The sequence below is a fragment of the Aotus nancymaae genome, unplaced genomic scaffold (assembly GCF_030222135.1).
Source record: "Aotus nancymaae isolate 86718 unplaced genomic scaffold, 86718_ANA_hifiasm-v0.15.2.pri h1tg000059l, whole genome shotgun sequence".
In the NCBI taxonomy this organism is placed as follows: domain Eukaryota; kingdom Metazoa; phylum Chordata; class Mammalia; order Primates; family Aotidae; genus Aotus; species Aotus nancymaae.
This window is the reverse complement of record NW_026988473.1, coordinates 828288-845042: the sequence shown is the minus strand read 5'-3', so window position 1 is coordinate 845042 and position 16755 is coordinate 828288. Positions and strand designations below refer to the sequence as shown.

At 59.7% G+C, this 16755-nt stretch overlaps 1 protein-coding gene across 2 annotated transcripts in view; it reads left to right on the top strand.

Annotated features, from left to right (window-relative positions):
- TPCN2 (two pore segment channel 2) overlaps positions 1–16468 on the top strand; it is a 37020-nt gene extending 20552 nt beyond the window's left edge. Inside the window, exons 9-25 of one of the 2 annotated variants that reach the window (XM_012452984.2) lie at positions 166–231; positions 1133–1197; positions 1740–1840; positions 2242–2323; positions 2517–2603; positions 7328–7447; positions 7573–7632; positions 7729–7857; positions 8544–8593; positions 10139–10238; positions 12021–12092; positions 13321–13397; positions 13765–13846; positions 13936–14018; positions 14571–14652; positions 15058–15152; positions 15898–16468. In XM_012452984.2, the coding sequence (XP_012308407.2) occupies positions 166–231; positions 1133–1197; positions 1740–1840; positions 2242–2323; positions 2517–2603; positions 7328–7447; positions 7573–7632; positions 7729–7857; positions 8544–8593; positions 10139–10238; positions 12021–12092; positions 13321–13397; positions 13765–13846; positions 13936–14018; positions 14571–14652; positions 15058–15152; positions 15898–15976 (1430 nt within the window). In that variant the 3' untranslated portion in view covers positions 15977–16468. The other variant, XM_064364654.1, reaches the window with a different exon arrangement.
- The last annotated feature ends 287 nt before the right edge of the window (positions 16469–16755 follow it).

The following is a 16755-nucleotide window of genomic DNA, read 5'->3' as shown; positions in this document are numbered from 1 at the left end:
TGCTGCCTACCTCAGCCTCTCCAATTAACAGTCATGAGCCACCACGCTCAGCAGTGGAGAGACGTTTCTATTATGAAAGCAAATTGTGTAGAGTCAGGATGCAAGTGGGATCAGGTACTGAGGTTGTCAGCAAATTTTTAGTTCTGTGATTTCTTTTTTTTTCAGTGATGGTTCCTGCGTATTCCAAGAACCGGGCCTATGCCATCTTCTTCATAGTCTTTACCGTGATAGGTGAGTGCAGGTAGCGTGGCCAGCATTCTGTGACAGGGTCCTGAGAGCTCAGGGACTGGTATACCCTGCCCCCTCCATGACCCGGAACTTCACATCAGTGTGTTTCATTCCAGAGATCACCCGAGGGAGCCCCCACCTCACAGCCCAGGGAGCCCCCACCCCACAGCTTCACCCCAGGGAGCTCCCCACCCCAGAGCTCCACCCCAGGGAGCCCCCACCCCGCAGCTCCACCCCGGAAGCCCCAACCCCACAGCTCCATCCCAGGGAGTCCCCACCCCACAGCTTCCTCCCAGGGAGCCCCAACCCCACAGCTCCACCCCAGGGAGCCCCCACCCCTGGGAGCCCCCACCCCACAGCTTCACCCCAGGGAGCTCCCCACCCCAGAGCTCCACCCCAGGGAGCCCCCACCCCACAGCTCCACCCCAGGAAGCCCCAACCCCACAGCTCCATCCCAGGGAGTCCCCACCCCACAGCTTCATCCCAGGGAGCCCCCACCCCTGGGAGCCCCCACCCCAGGGAGCCTCCATCCCAGGGAGCCCCCACCCCACAGCTCCACCCCAGGGAGCCCCCACCCCACAGCTTCACCCCAGGGAGCCCCCACCCCAGAGCTTCACCTCAGGGAGCCCCCACCCCAGGGAGCCTCCATCCCAGGGAGTCCCCACCCCAGGGAGCCTCCATCCCAGGGAGTCCCCACCCCACAGCTTCATCCCAGGGAGCCCCACACCACACTCTGTTCTGTCACCGCCACTGACCTCGTGGTCCTGCCCATGACTGCACTGGCCCGGCCACGTTCCATTTGCTAGGGGACACCCCCACTGTGCCGTCCTGTGCCGGGCCGCCCTCGTGTTGGTTTTGCTGCAGCGTTGGTGGCCCCTCTGACCGTGCCTGTCTCCTCTTGAAGGAAGCCTGTTTCTGATGAACCTGCTGACGGCCATCATCTACAGTCAGTTCCGTGGCTACCTGATGGTGAGTGAGCGCCCCCGTGCCGGCTGTGCCTGGAGCTCCCAGAGGCCAGGCAGGGTGTGGCTTGAGCTGGGCAGCTGGTGACCCCTCGCCAGTGGACCTTTGCTGGCCTGGGTCCTGCTGGGACGGGAGGGCAGGGTTGCTGCCTCCAGTGGGTCAGCTGGGGATACTTGCGTGTTGTCGCTCCCACCACTCAGTGTCTCAGTCCCCGCCAGGGGAAGCTGCCAGCGATGGCAACTCCCGGGACAGCGGACCCTAAACCCTCTTGACGGGGAGCCGGGGGCTCTCCAGCACACAGAGAAGAAATGCGGCCCAGTGTGCTGCGCAGCGCACCTGTCGGGCGTCGCCCTGTGTGGCCTGTCCCGGGAGTCTATGGCCAGTGCTCTCATGCCCTTGGGGCAAGGGTTTGCCCCAGGCTGTGGGGGACTGTGCCCCCTCCAAGGCTTCCCTGGCTCCCCCTCTGCCTGTTCCCCAGGGGAGGCATGGGTGGGGGTTCTGAGCTGGGGGAGGGCTGATCCTGTCGTTCACAGCCTTCCTCTTTACAGAAATCTCTCCAGACCTCACTATTTCGGAGGCGGCTGGGGACCCGGGCTGCCTTCGAAGTCCTGTCCTCCAGGGTGGGGGAGGAAGGAGCCTTCCCTCAGGCGTGAGTGCTGGGCATGGACCCTCTTCCCCCTGAGGGTGGGCATGTGGCTGCCGTGAGTGTCAGGGCCGGGTGTTCATTCTGGGCTTCTCGTGCTCGGCCTGTGCCCGCCCCTGCTGGCTGGCACCCGACTCACAGAAACCACCATGCCCCTGGCGCTCCGTGGTTCCTGGCATCCTTGCCCTGAGTCTGCGCCTTTGTCTTCGTGTCCCCCCGCGGCCCCTGGGCTGGTGAAGGGCTGAGTGGCCTGGCCTCCTCCTTGTCCCCCTTTGTGGCTTTTGTGGCTCATGGCTGCAGAGTGGGTCCGTGGCAAAGCTCAGGCCAGATGCCAGGGCCGGAGGACCCAGGCCCGGGTTCCCAGGGGCTGAGCTGGCTGTGCTCACCGGGCTGTGGTTTCTCTGCAGAGCTGGCGTGAAGCCCCAGAACTTGCTGCAGGTGCTTCAGAGGGTCCAGCTGGACAGCTCCCACAAAGAGGCCATGATGGAGGTACCTGCCCCCTGTCCCCTGCCCCCAGCCACCTCTGGGCTCCTCCTGTGAGGTCACTGGGGCCAGAAGCCCCTTTTCAGGACTAGGGGTGTGGCTTCAGGTCACCTGCAGGGTTCACAGCCCATCGGGGTGGGGCTGGGGCTGAGCGTGCTCCCCTTCCCGTGCACCCTGCTGACCTGTTCTCCCTCTGCAGCAGGTGCGCTCCTACGGCAGTGTCCCGCTATCGGCCGATGAGTTTCAGAAACTGTTCAACGAGCTTGACAGGAGTGTGGTTAAAGAGGTAACTGGGGCCACGGCCGCCCAGGGAGGGGAGGGGGGGCTTTCCAGTTTCCACTGCCCTTGATCACCCAGGAGGGAACTCTTCTAATGATCAGTGCTAGAATTCACCTGCCCAGGGATCCCGGCTCCTAGGATGGGAACTGGGAATGGAGATCTCTTTGGCTCCTGGTGACTGGGGAGATTTCTGTGAAATTCACCAGACCCCAGGAACTATCCTGAGCCCAGCCTGACACAGAGGAATCTTCTGAATGGTTTTCTCTGTTTCCATGACAGACTCCTTTTCCTGTCTGTCCTTCCTCAGGAGGTCTGCACACTGGTCCTCTCCAAAGCCTTTGCCTTTCAGCCTTGACACTGGGTTACAGAGTTACCAGGTGGGCCTCAGCATTTGGCTAAGTTCTGTGTCTAGAAGGCTTGGGCCAGGTGGGCGGAGACATTGGGAAACAGCCCAGGTGCTCACAGGCAGTGTGGGGGCTGCATGGGGCTGCCGTTCCAGCCACTCATCTCAGAGGACTGAGCCTCACAGGCAGTGTGGGGGCTGCATGGGGCTGCCGTTCCAGCCACTCAGCCTCAGAGGACTGAGCCAGACCCTGAAACTTGAATGTGGCTGCGGACGCCGTCTAGTTCTGTCACTTTTCTTGTTTTCTCAGGCTGCTGGACGGTACCACAGACTGGGGCAGGGGTGGGGCTGAAGCAGCAGACATTTGTCCCCTCGCGGTCCTGGCCATCTGTCCGAGGTCAAAGTGTCACAGGCGGGTTCTTCCTGAGGCCTCTCCGGGGCTCGCAGACACCGCCTTCTCCCCGTGTCCTCACGTGGTCATCCCTCTGCGTCCTCAGCTCCTCTTCTTATGAGGACCCTGTTCAGATTGGATTAGGGCCCATTCTCATGGTCTTGTTTTAACTAAATTACCTTTTAAAAGACCCCGTCTCCAAATAGGGTCACATTCTGAGCTACTGGGGGTTAGAGGTTTAAGATAGGAATTTTGAGGGAGACAAAATTCAGCCCATAGCAACTGTCACCTGCTTCAGGGCTCGTCAGCCTCTGTGGCTTTAGGCCCCTATCAGAGGTGGTCTTCCAAATAACATTTTCCTAAGGTCTTCCCAGACCCCTGGAGTCAGGCCCTGCCCCAGCCTGAGCCTGAGTGGCATGTGCTCATTCCCATCACCCTTTTGAGCATCCCCTTTAGGGCTGCGTTTCTCCACAGGGTGCCCCCAACCCCTTGGGGGAGGGAAGATGAGTGTGGCGAGGATCAGCAGGCGGCGCTTTGAACATTCACGCCATCAAACCTCTGCTTGGGACAAGGCTGGGCAGTGCAGTGTCAACTTAAGGCTGACCTGAAGATAGGAAATTAACCTTACCAGGTGCAGATTTTGCAGAGACTGTGGAGATGGTTCTCAGATGACAGGAAATTAAGAGACACCATTCTGGTGGGGCACTGTGTCTCACACCTGTAATCCCAGCACTTTGGGAGGCTGAGGCAGGCGGATCACGAGGTCAGGAGTTCAAGACCAGCCTGACCAACATAGTGAAACCCCATCTCTAATAAAAATACAAAAAATTAGCCGAGTGTCATGGCAGGTGCCTATAATCCTAGCTACTCAGGAGACTGAGGCAGGAGAATCGCTTGAGCCCAGAAGGCAGAGGTTGCAGTGAGCCAAGATCATGCCACTGCAGTCCAGCCTGGATGACAGTGCAAGACTGACTTGAAAAAAAAAAAAGCACCATTCTAGATAATGGCTCTTGTCCTTGGGCCAGAGGTGTTTGGGGCTCAGGAAGCAACTCTTAGCAGCTGTGGTTGGCTGGGTTTGCTGTGATCCAGCCCCTTCCAGAGGCAGGTGGATGCAGGCTGGGAGAAGCCAGTCATCCTGAAGGTTCTGGAAAGGTGATTTTTTGTTCCTCAGGGTTTGCTCCTGGCGTCCTCTGGGCCCTCTGGGCTCTCTCTGGGCAGTTTCTGCCATTTCGGAGGGTACAGTTGAGTCCTGGTTGTCCAGAGCTGGCTTTCCCACCCCTTTCCAGTGTCAGGATTTAGTGAGAGCTGGAGAGGAGTTCCTCTCCTGTGAGACTACGGAGGAAGGGTGGGTGGATTGCTTTGCTCGTGACCCAGTAGAGCGGGCTCGTGTGCGCATAGGAGCGGGGAAGGCCCAACACGCAGGCCTGGCCCGATTCCCAGCCTGGCCGTCTCCCTGGAGGTCCCGGCATTGCTATTTCTTCCCAGGGCACCAAGCACTGGGCTTTGAGATGGGAGTTTGGGTTCCACAGGTTTTGGGAGCTATGATATCCTTAATCTGGTTTTCTGATACTTTCTTTCCCCAAAATGCTGACTGCAGAGGGGAGGCCATCGTCCCTGGGTATCTGCAGGGGATTGGTTCTAGGACTCCACATGGACACAAAGTCCATGGATGGTTAAGTCCTTTATGTAAGATGACGCAGTGTTTGCATATAACCTACACACATCCTCCCATATACTTTAAATCATTTCTAGACTGATGCTAGTACCTAGTACCTAGGAATGCTGTGGAAGTTTGGGGAGTAACGGTAAGGAAAGCCTGTACGTGCTCTGCACGGATGCCTCTTCCCGTGAGTGTTTTTGATCTGCAGTTGGTTCAGTCTCTGCACACAGAGCCCGCTGATGTGAAGGGCTGGCTGTGCTTCAGGTTTGGTAGGCAGATAGATGCTTCTGGGGTTGCTGAGATTTGGGGCAGCCTGTGGTTTTGGAAGCACAAAGAGGTGCTTTCTGGGCAGGCTGACGTCATGGGAGCCCCAGCCTTTCCGAGAGCCCTCCCGTGTGGGGTCGCTGCCTGGGCATCAGCCTGGCTGTGGCCGGGGGGTAGGTGGGTGCATGCTGGTGAGCTTCAGAGAAGGTGCCCTGGCTGCTGCCGAAAGAGGTCTCCTCTTCCTCTGAGAGGCTTTGGGGTTAAAAACAAGGAGTCATTCAATATAGACAGCAGGGAAAAGTGGAAAACCCCCCCTCGCTGTCTTTCTACCCAGAGACAGCCACTTCCGTCATGTCTGTCATTCCTCAGTTACACAGGTGACATATGAATGCTTCTCCTCGCGGCATTTAAACATAACAGGTAATGCTGAGTCTCTCTCTGGGCCAAGGTGTCAGTCTGGTTTACATAGAAACTGTGGCATGCGGAAGTGTCAACTATGATGAGAGTAACTGGAAGACGTAAGGAAACTGTGGTGTCCTTGGGCTCAGGGGAGTATGTGAGGAAGGATGAACCTGGAAGGGGGCCCTCCCAAAGCCAGGGTTCAGACCTCTTGAGAGAAGTTGTGGTTTAGACACAGGAACGCAGAGACATTCACTGGTGTCCCTGGGCTGCGGTTGGTCTGTGGTCACTGGGCAAGCAGGAGGCCACCCTCCTGGGTGCAGCAGGCCCAGGCTCTGAGCAGGCAGTGGCATGGGTCTGCTGAGGGAATTGGGTAGCAGGGTGGGCAGGTGGACTTGGGCACTGGTTTCTGCATTGAGGACTGTGGGAAGCTGGGAAATTTTAGGGAGGTCAGGCCATGACTGTAGGTGGCCTGGGGACTGTGTGTCCAGGACAGAGCATCTCCACATGTGCTTCACACCATACCCCGATCCCCTATGTGACATCCAGAAACCGCAGGGGAGCCTTGCTGTCCTGCTGCGTCCCTCCAGCGCCCCCCCCCCCCCCCCGCTGAGACAGCCTCAGCCCCGCTCGCTGTGGACGAGACACTGAAAGGGACTCTGCCTGTTGTGGCCGAATGCGTATCAAGGGGGAGATCGGGAGGTGAGAGGAAGGGCATCAGTCGTCGGCACTGCCCGTTTGGGTCTCACTCCAAAATAGCCTCTCTATTTAACTGGATATTTTGGGGTTTTCCTTCCAGACTTTTCCCTGTGTAATTTCAGGCATGTACAGGTACCTGCGGAAACACTTGCTCTGCTCTTCTCTGACATTTACATGAAGCGTCACAGTTTTCACTCTGCAGCCTGCCGGTTCACTCAGCCATGTCTCCACGCCCTCCATTTTCATAGGGACTTTTGTGGGGATGAGCTGTAGCCACGTGTCACTTGTAGCCGTGGAGCACTTGACACGTGGATGTTGTTGCTGATGAACCGAGTGTTGAATTTTATTGCGTTGAAATTTTCACGAACTAGCCACCGGTGGCCAGTGGCTCCTGCGTGGGACAGTGGCGTGGGTGCCCTTGCTGAGGAACATTTAGGCAGTTCCCGTTGCTGACCTCGTGCACACGTGGATGTGTTTCAAGGAGGCTGCTGAGCACGGATAGTGCTGGGTCTCACGAGGGTCCTGACGGTGGCAGTGGCTGCCGGCCTGCCCCACTACCCACACTGCCCTCCGCTGCTGCCAGCCACAGTCCAGGAGCTGGTTCTGTGCTAAGTTTCTGTAGCTATGAGCACATCACTTACATGTGTTTTTCACACAGCTTTTTTTTTTTTCAATCAGGGTGACACTTTGCATACATTTAAGGTGACTAATATCACAGCGTGGTTTACTTACGCTCTCAGTGGATGCTTCAGTTACTTCTGTCTCTCTCTTGGTGTTGCAAAGGCCCCTGAGATGAACACCTTTGTGTCTAGAGTGATTTCTGTGTCTGGGGTTATTTCCTGTGGCTGGATAGGTAGCACGGGGATGAGGTAGGAAAAAAAGTCAAATCCCAGAATGAGAGGGCATGGGCATTTTCGGGCTGTGACAGCTGTGGCTGCTGGACCGTGCTTCTGAGCGAGTGTGTTCTCTGCCCAGCATCCGCCGAGGCCCGCGTACCAGTCCCCGTTTCTGCAGAGCGCCCAGTTCCTCTTTGGCCACTATTACTTCGACTACCTGGGGAACCTCGTCGCCCTGGCAAACCTGGTGTCCATCTGCGTGAGTGCGGATTTGCCCCAGAGCTGGCGTGGAGGAGCCCGCCCACCTTGTGCACGAGCCTGCCCCTCCTGCCTCGCCCGGCGCTGTGCTGGGCCTGCGGTGAGCCTGCTCCTCTCGCTTCGCAGGTGTTCCTGGTGTTGGATGCAGACGTGCTGCCTGCTGAGCGCGATGACTTCGTCCTAGGGGTAAGCTCTGAGCTGCTCCCCGTCAGGGCCAGGGAGAGGCTGGGCAGGGCTGGCAGCCCTGGGGCCCCACGCTGGGCGCCTCTCCTGCCCTTTCAGATTCTCAACTGCATCTTCATCGTGTACTACCTGCTGGAGCTGCTGCTCAAGGTCTTTGCCCTGGGCCTGCGAGGGTACCTGTCCTACGCCAGCAACGTGTTTGACGGGCTCCTTACCGTAGTCCTCCTGGTAAAGTGGGCGCATCTGAGGCCGGCCTCTCCTGGGTGGGTGGGTGAATGCCACCTGGGCTCTGTGTGGGCCCATCTCAGGCCTCCTCTGAGGACCAGAGGCTGTGGGAAGGTGGGCTCCTGCTCTCAGTGATGAGGGCCGGCTTCCCTGCTGGCCGAGTTGCTCAGCAGGCAGCTGGTGGGGGCTCGAGGAGGCTGGGTTTCCACTGTATCCAACTGTCAGCATGGGTGGAGTGAGGGGCCAGGGGGCTCTCGGGCACCTAGGGTGTTCTCGGAAAATGCTTACACTTCTTCCCCAGACCCTGTGGGAGTGAAGGGATGTCACGTTCGGTGTGTGTGTCACAAGCAGCCACATCAGAGTGACGTTTGCTGTAGCTGGCAGGCCCTTGGGCACACGAGCAAAGAGAAATTGAAGGGCCCTGTGGTCTGTCCTTGACTCAGCATCTTCTCTGCCGTCCCCACCACCCCAATCTGTGCAGTCTTCCGATTCCTGAGGCCAGGGTGTCTTTCCAGCTGAAGGAAGTCCCGACATCTGGAACCAACTCATGGGGTCAAGGACCAAGCTCTGATTTCTCCCCAAAAGCCCCTTTTCGGGAGAATGTGCTAGAGATGAGCTTTATAATTCCTTTCAGGGCCTCCCAGATTAGCGTTGCTGTAGCGAAGCCTTCTTTTCTTTTGTAATTAAAGGTTTTGGAGATCTCGACTCTGGCTGTGTACAGATTGCCGCACCCAGGCTGGTATGTGACTGGGCAGAACTGAGGGCGGCTACAGCAAACAGCACCCCCACCTAGTGCCCCGGGAGGGTCTCCACAGTGTCTGGGGGTGCAGCCTGCCCGCTGGGTCTGCTCTGACGCTAGGGCAGGCCCTGTGATGGTGGAACGGGTGGGCCGATCCTGAGTAGAGGCTGTGTCGGGGCAGGGCCCTGCCGTTGCTCTGGGGCCTCTCTCCAGAAGTGGGCGCCTTGCAGGCTGTGGTGAGAAGCCGCCGTTCCCCCTTGGAGGTGCCTTCCAGGGTGGCAGTGGGCTCCCCTTCCCAGTGCATGTGCTGGGGGCTGGAAGCAGAGATGCCCAGGCTCTGGAAGCAGAGCAGCAAGGCTCAGGTCTCAGGGGACCTGTGATCACTGGGGTTGGGCTGGGCCCTTCTGTTGGTGGGAAGGTCCTTGGGAGAGCTCCCAGCTTGCGGTGTGACCTTCAGTCATCCCCTCCCACTCTGGACATCACTTTAGCCCCCTTAAAATAATGGAGCCAGGGGCCCGGGGCTCGGTGAACTCTAATGCTGTGTACTGATTCCCCACTGCCCAGGGTTCTGTCCACGAAGAGACTAACTGGGTGGGGACCCTGAGAGCCTCACGGCACAGCAGGGCCATCAGCCAGGCTGCTCTGCCCTGGGAGCGTGGCTCCTGGGTGCCCGTGATGAGACAGGAAGGGTGGGCACGGGGCCCAACAGGCACACATGCCAGTGTCGGCCCTGTGGTCAGGCCGGGCTCCTTGGATCTCTGTGCTCTGTCATCTATCCCACTGCCTGGTGAGCAGCTGGGAATCGCTTGTTGGGGGTAGGGACGGTGACCAGAAAGAGCCTTGCTGTTCCGTCACCTCCCCAGGAAGCCCCCCAGGACTTAGGAAGGCTGGTAGTGCACCATGCTGCATCATGGGGCTGGCGTCACCTCGTCTTTGATGTGCACTGAGCATGCTGGCTGTACTTCGGTCTGAGTCATTAGCTTGGGGGCCGACAATCTGGATGAGAATGGGTTTAAGTTTCAACAGAAATGAAAGCACAGAAAGACCAAGTGGCGTGTGGTTCAGGGACAGGGTCAGGGGTCAGGGTCATGGGACAGGAGATGGGTGATGGGGCAGGAGGTGGGGGATGCGGCCGGCACAGGGGAGAGGGGCAGGAGACATGGGCTCATGCAGTTCTGCCGGGGCCTGAGCTGGAGCAAGCCTCAGCGTCTGGAACCTCGGCCTCCCGTGTGGACGGTGGGTCTGTGTAGGAGGAGGGCTGCTGGCCTACCTTTGAGGGCTGGGTGGGAAGGTGTTGGGGCGATGGGGGTCACCCGGGGGCTGCAGGTGGAAGCCGAGCAGTGAGTGAGTGGCCCTGGCTCTGCCCTCTTGCCGCCCTGCAGAGGCTTTTCTGCTCGGGGTTGGCTGTGGGGTGGGCTCCTGTTGTGCCCTGTTGCCCTCTCTGTGCCTCCGTCCGTCCAGAAGCCCACCACGCATCTCCTCATCCCCTCCCTGTGGGGCTCCTGGGCCCCTCCCAACCCGCCTCCCTCCCTTGTCTGTCCCCAGGAGGCCGGAGATGCTGGGACTGCTGTCGCTGTGGGACATGACCCGCATGCTGAACATGCTCATCGTGTTCCGCTTCCTGCGCATAATCCCCAACATGAAGGTGCGTGCGGCCACCCCCACCCCCACACTCGCTTGCCCTCCTAGTTCACGCTACTGTGTTGCTCCAGGATGGGTGAGCCTGGGGCAGCGAGGGCCTGAGGACTGTGCCCATCACCCTGGGCCCCCAGGCCGCACCCTCATGTCTGCCGTGTTCTTATGATGCTGGGGTAGGGTCATCAGAAGCGGGAGAGCCAGCTCTGCGTCTCCGGGTGGGGACAGCAAAGCGGGCGAGGGTGTGGCGGGTGCGACGCTTTGGCCGGCGGCGGCGGGAGCAGCTGCATGCTCTTGGAACCTTGGGCATCCCAGCGCTTCCCCAGGTCTCTGAGGTTCCCAGAAAGGCCTTTGCCATGACTCCCAGGGTGCTAGTAATGAGGGGCAGAGTACCCCTGGCCAGGGAGCTCGTTTCCAGGATTCCCTCGTGTGGGCGCAGGTGGCTTGTGGCTGTCTGTGAGCCCTGGTTTCTCTTAATGCACCGGTTAGGAGCAGTGGGCACCTTGAAGGGGCAGGCAGGCGGGGTGGCAGGTTCTGGACCTCACTGCTCCTGCCTCCATGTCCTAAGACCCTTTTTCTGGGTGTCCAGGTCCTTCCTCTGTCCCTGTTCATCCTTCCTCTGAGCTGTGTACCTGTCCCACCTGGCAGTATGTCCCACTTGAAGGCAGCTCAGGAGTCCTGATCCTTCCTAGGGGGCTGCTGTGCTGGGGCCTGCATACACACACGTACACATGTTCACACGTAATTACACACAACCATACAGGCACACACAATCACACATATACACAATACAGCCATGCACATGTGATCTCACACATAGCCACAAATGTGACCATGCACATACATACACAAGCACTCACAGGCACATATGATCAGTTACACGTATACAGCCACATTTGCATGCAATACACATGCCATGATGCACACACACACATACATTAATACACCTATATCCAGCATAACCATACACACAGATCATCGCATACAAATATACATGTGAGCTCATGCCTGTATGAGATGCACGATCGTGTGTGCACACATAGGCAGTAAGGTGTCAGTGTCATCAGCAGGTTCTCGGGAACTGTGACTTTAACGGAAGTGGTGCACAACAGGCCCTGGAATAATGTCATTTTGATTGGTCACAGTTTCCTAGGACCTCTCACGATGACACACATGTGTGCAAATGTACATGCTTACTGGTCTCCACTGTGGCGTTCAGCTGTATTGTTTACTTTGGAGGGGTTGATGGGGCTGATTGCAAAGCCTCGGCTGCGCTGTGACTGGGAGGAGTGGCCCTTTGGAGCTGGGGCTCCTCTGCTGGGTCTCAGAGGCCCCTTCCCAGACTCGTTCCCTGTGGGTGGCTCTGCACCTCTAGCTCTGCATTTCTTTGGCACCTCCAGGCTGCAGAGTAGCTGACCCAGCCGTGGTGGGCAGGCAGAGAAGGGCTTCCCAGAGGGCGTGAAGTCAGTGCTTGAATAGGCTGGGGTGGAGGTGCTGGGACTGGGAGTGCATGAGTGACTGCGTGCGGGTGGGTGATGCCAGCGTGCGCGGATGCGTGGGGGATGATGCCGGTGCTGGGGTGTGGGGGTGTGTAAGGGTGGACGTGGGGGCCTGTCAGGCTATGTGGTGTGTAGAGCCGTGTGCGGGTGGCTGTGGGTCCAGGCGTGTGTGTGGGTTGGTGGTCATTGGCCTGCCCATCTTAACCTTTCTGTCGGTCAGGGTAGTGGGCCGGGATGGTGTCCCCTCAGTGGGGCCAGGAGGTGTAAGGGCTGTGCTCTCTTCTTGTCCTCAGCCGATGGCCGTGGTGGCCAGCACCGTCCTGGGCCTGGTGCAGAACATGCGTGCGTTTGGCGGGATCTTGGTGGTGAGTCCCGGCTGCTGCTGGCGGCCGGCGTGCACGGGAGTGGGAGGCTGGGAGGCTGGCGGAGGCAGTGCTGCGCCACTCACTGCTCTGTCTGCAGGAAGGTTCCTGGGTTCTGACGGCACCAGGTTCCTGAGGCCAGAGAAGTACAGGGTCGGGGCAAGAAGCCAGAGGTCTCCCTTTCTTTGCAGAGCAGGGAGCTCGGGGTGGTGTGGCTGGTGGCCCTGCCTCAGCGCACTTCCCTCCCATGCCAGAGACTGTTTGGGGAACTTAAGTCCCTTGTGTTTTCTGGGTTGTGGCCTCCTTGAGAAATGAATGACAGAAATGCAAGAGGCACAGGAGTTTGCCTCCAGGGACCCCGCAGCCCACACAAGCTCTAGGTGAGGATACAGTCAAGGCTCCTTTCTTAGAGGGATTTCAGGGACTCGCAGCCATGTTTGCTGAGCGAGAGCTGTGGACACCCGGGCCCTCCCTGCTGAGGAGCCGGTCTGCTCTGCCTGGTGGCCGGGCTCAGGCAGGAGAGGGGCCCGTGACCAGGCTGGCCCAGTTCCCGTCACTCCACATGGAGCGGCGGGAAGCCCGGCCCCGGCCCCAGAGCCGCTCCGCGTGGCGTGACGGAAAGCCCGGCCCTGGGAGCCGCTCCCGCGTGGAGTGACAGGAAGCCCGGCTGTGCTTGAGGCAGTTTTTCCTTTTATTCCGACCACATTGAGGTAGGGACCACCGGGTGGGAAGGTGTCCCCGGGGATCGCGGGGTGCTCTGGACTGGACCCCAGGTGTCCCTCGCGGCTCTGGAAATAGACGCCGGGAAGAGAATCTTGCCTCAGGCACTGTCTGCGCAGCCCCCTAACTTGCACAGCAGAGGAAACTGAGGCCCAGAAAGGGGACCAGGTTAGTCCAAGTCCAGGGCATGTATCCCTTCACTCTCTGCTGACGCATGTTAGGGACAGGCCTGGGGTGGGCGGGCAGCCTGTCCCCTAACTGTGGCTGCCAGGGTACCTGGGGGCAGGGCCCCGGTTCCCGTAGGAGCTCCATGACCACCCCTGTCTGAGCCCCACTGCCTCTGTGGAGCTGCCAGTCCGGGGGAAGGCCAGCTGCACGTGTTTTGAAGTGGCAGCCAGGCTGGAACTCCAGCCCTGGGCAGAGGGACCTGGCCTCACAGGCATCAGCCTGGCTTTGCGGTTGTGTCTGAGCGTGGGTGGGGCTGACCAGTCCCGGGCCCCTGTCCCCCCAGGTGGTCTACTACGTATTTGCCATCATTGGGATCAACTTGTTTCGAGGTGTGATTGTGGCTCCTCCTAGAAACAGCAGGTGAGGTGGGGTCTGAGGTGCCATGGGGAGTGTCTCGGGTGCCGGGGTTGGGGGAGGCCTTGGTGGGCTCCGTGTCTCAGGAGAGGAGGGTGTTCTCCTGGGTCCTTCATCTCCTCCCTCCACCCTCTTTTCCCCGACCCCCGATTTCCACCTCTGCTCCGCGCCTCTCCCAGGAGCCCTCGCCTGGAGTCCCTGCTGAACGCATTTCTCGTGGCCTGCTCAGAGCAGCACTCTCCCCGCCCCCCACCCCCTGCATTCCAGTCTGGACCTCAGGCCAGGCTGAGCACGCCAGCAGAGGAGTGGGTGGAAGGTGTCGGGCCTCAGAACCTGGAGCCCCGCCCTGACCCAGCTGTGCTGTGTCCCCCAGCCTGGCCCCTGCCAATGGCTCTGCGCCCTGTGGGAGCTTCGAGCAGCTGGAGTACTGGGCCAACAACTTCGATGACTTTGCGGTGAGCGCTGTGCCCTGCCCACCCCTGCTCCCCTGCTCCTCCCCTCCCCACCTCCGGGCCCTCCTGGACCGTTGGTTTTGGACCCGCAGGCCGCCCTGGTCACTCTTTGGAACTTGATGGTGGTGAACAACTGGCAGGTTCTCCTGGATGCCTTTCGGCGCTACTCGGGCCCGTGAGTCCTGTCTCCCGACGGCGGCGTGTTTCTCCGTGCAGCCTGCGGGCTCTCGCCTCCTGGCACGCTGCACGGGATGCCCTGAGCGGGGCTGGGACGGGGTCCGCCAGCGTGGCATCCTGGCTGGCCTTGCTCCGGCCCCCTGTGCGGCCACATCGTGACTCAGCGTGGTGGCTGCTGTCTCTGGGTTTACACTTCCTGGAGGTCGTCGGTGTGTCTGGGGCTTCTGAGGAATTCCATGGGGCTTGGGGAGCTGTTGAGGAGGAGATAGTTGAGGTATCTGTGAGCTTGAAGAGCTCAGATGGCCCCAGCGGCTGGTCCCGGCTTTTACTCCCAGCGCCGCCTCCTGCTGGCCCAGCTCCCGTGGCAGCTTGCTGCACGTTTCTAGACCTTGGCTGGGTCATCTCTGAGATGGAAATAGGGGTGCGCTCTGCATCCTGGCGTGCGTGGCTGGATGCCTGAGAACTGTCCCCACCACGCAGCGGCGGTGTTTCTGTCGGGTGGTCCCGCTCTGCTCACCGTGGTTCACGGGTGGGCCTCTGTCCTCTGCAGGTGGTCCAAGATCTATTTTGTGTTATGGTGGCTGGTGTCGTCGGTCATCTGGGTCAACCTGTTTCTGGCCCTGATTCTGGAGGTATTGGGAATCCCCACCCAGGCTGTTCTCCGTGGCGGTTTGTTTCAAATGTGCTCTCGATGGGCCTGAGGCCACCGGCTGGGCCTGCCTGGGACTTTGGTGGGAGAATTGTGCTGGGTTAGGCGGGTCCTGAGTGAGACCGGGCCTTCCTGTGGGGCTCAGTGCTGCCTGCCCTGGCTACTGGAGCCTCGGGGGACGCTCAGGCCCCCAGGCCAGCCTGAAGGAGGGACTTGGGCACCGGCTCCAGTAGGAGCCAGCAGCTTCGTGGGGCCTGCGCCTGGGTGTCCAGGGTGGATGGCTCAGCCCCCTTGGTGGGAGCCAGGCTGACCCTGGAGGGCTGGGGATGGGGCCAGGCTGCTTTCACTCAGGGCCCACGCTCACTGGCCACTTCCTCCTGCTTGCCAGAACTTCCTTCATAAGTGGGATCCCCACAGCCATCTGCAACCACTTGCTGGGACCCCAGAGGCCACCTACCAGATGACTGTGGAGCTCATGTTCAGGTGTGTGGGTGGGGAAGGCACTTCTGTGTGGCCCCTGGGGTGTGAAGCCAAGAGCTGGGGGTGGAGGGACCAAGGTGGTGGCAGGCCCTGATGGCCCTCCTCCCTCACCTTGCCTTCCTCCCCCTCCACTCCCTCCGCCCCCTCCTCCCCCTCCACCCCCTCCGCCCCCTCCTCCCCCTCCACCCCCTCCGCCCCCTCCTCCCCCTCCACCCGGTTATCTGGCTTTGGTCCTGTGCCACAGGGGAGAAGCTCAGAGCTGGCTCGGGGGACTTCCTTTTCCTGGCACTGGGGTCATGGCCTTTGTCCTGCTCTGCTGCTCTTGGATCGGGCATATTTAAGGAACCATCTTCAGGGTCCATTGGATTCTGTTGGATGTAAACAGGGGACCTGAGGAAACTGTACCAATCTCTTCTGGCAGCTTTGAGATGGTTCCTCTACTAGTCCAGAAAAGTGACCGCCCAGAGGCAGCCCTGCTCTGGAGCCTCTGTGCCTCCCATGAGGGGCTGCTGAGTTGCTGCGACCAAGCCCCTGGTCCTGCCAACCAGCGGGAAGACGTGGCCCCTGGGCTTTTAAGAATGCTGGGTAGACATTTCTAGTGGCCGCATCCATCCTGAGGCTGATTGGAATCCCCGCGTCCCTGTGACACTCACTCTGCTTGTGTTGCTAAGCTCTGCTCCCTTGTTCTGAGCGTGCCAGGGTCTCCCCACTTTAGAGGCCCCTGTTGTGCGTCTCCTCAATTCCACAGGGATGTTCTGGAGGAGCCCAAGGAGGATGAGCTGACAGAGAGGCTGAGCCACCACCCACACCTGCGGCTGTGCTGGTGACGTCTGGGCTGCCGTCCCAGCCCGGGTGGCAGGAGAGAGAGGCTGGCCTACGCAGGCGCCCATCATGAAGAGGCGGCCTTGCATGGCCAACCAAGCTAGAAGAGACCTTTCATTCGACGGCCTACTAAGCTGGGGAGGAGGAACCACGTCCTTTGTGCGCGGCCTGACAACCGGCCTGACAACCGTCTTCAGAACGGCTGCTGGGGCTTCCGGAAGGTGCTGCACCTCCGCCTGCTTTTAGGGCTGCGTCAGTGAGAATCCCTCACAGACTCCACAGGGACCTTTCAGACAGACGAGCAAGAAGCAGCGGCCTCCCCCGTGCCCTGCAGCTCCCGTGCTGCCTTCGCCGCCGGCGGCCCCTGGGGACCACAGGCCTGCCTGGGTCTGCACAAGTTAACTGGCAGAGTTCCAGGGCAGCCAGGTGGGGGTGCGGGTGGTTTGCCGTGGAGAGAACCTTGACTGTGTTCTGTTATTTTATGGCTTATATGAGTGTGACTGGGTGTGTGTTTCTTTAGGGTCCTGATCGCCAATAATTTTCATCAATAAGTCTTGCAAAGAATGGGATTGTCATTCTTACCTCAGCACAATTCCTGCTTCTCTGGAGTAGGGTTGTGTTGGTTGGGTTGTACACTGCACAAGGGCACGTGGCTCATGGGCTGTCTACCTGCGGTGAGGGGCACCTCTTTTGTCTTGCTCAAAGGCATGTATACCAATGGTGGCCTTACTTTCTGTGTTCTTAGGGTGTGTGGCAGGGGGCCTGGGGGGGAGGTGGGGAAAGT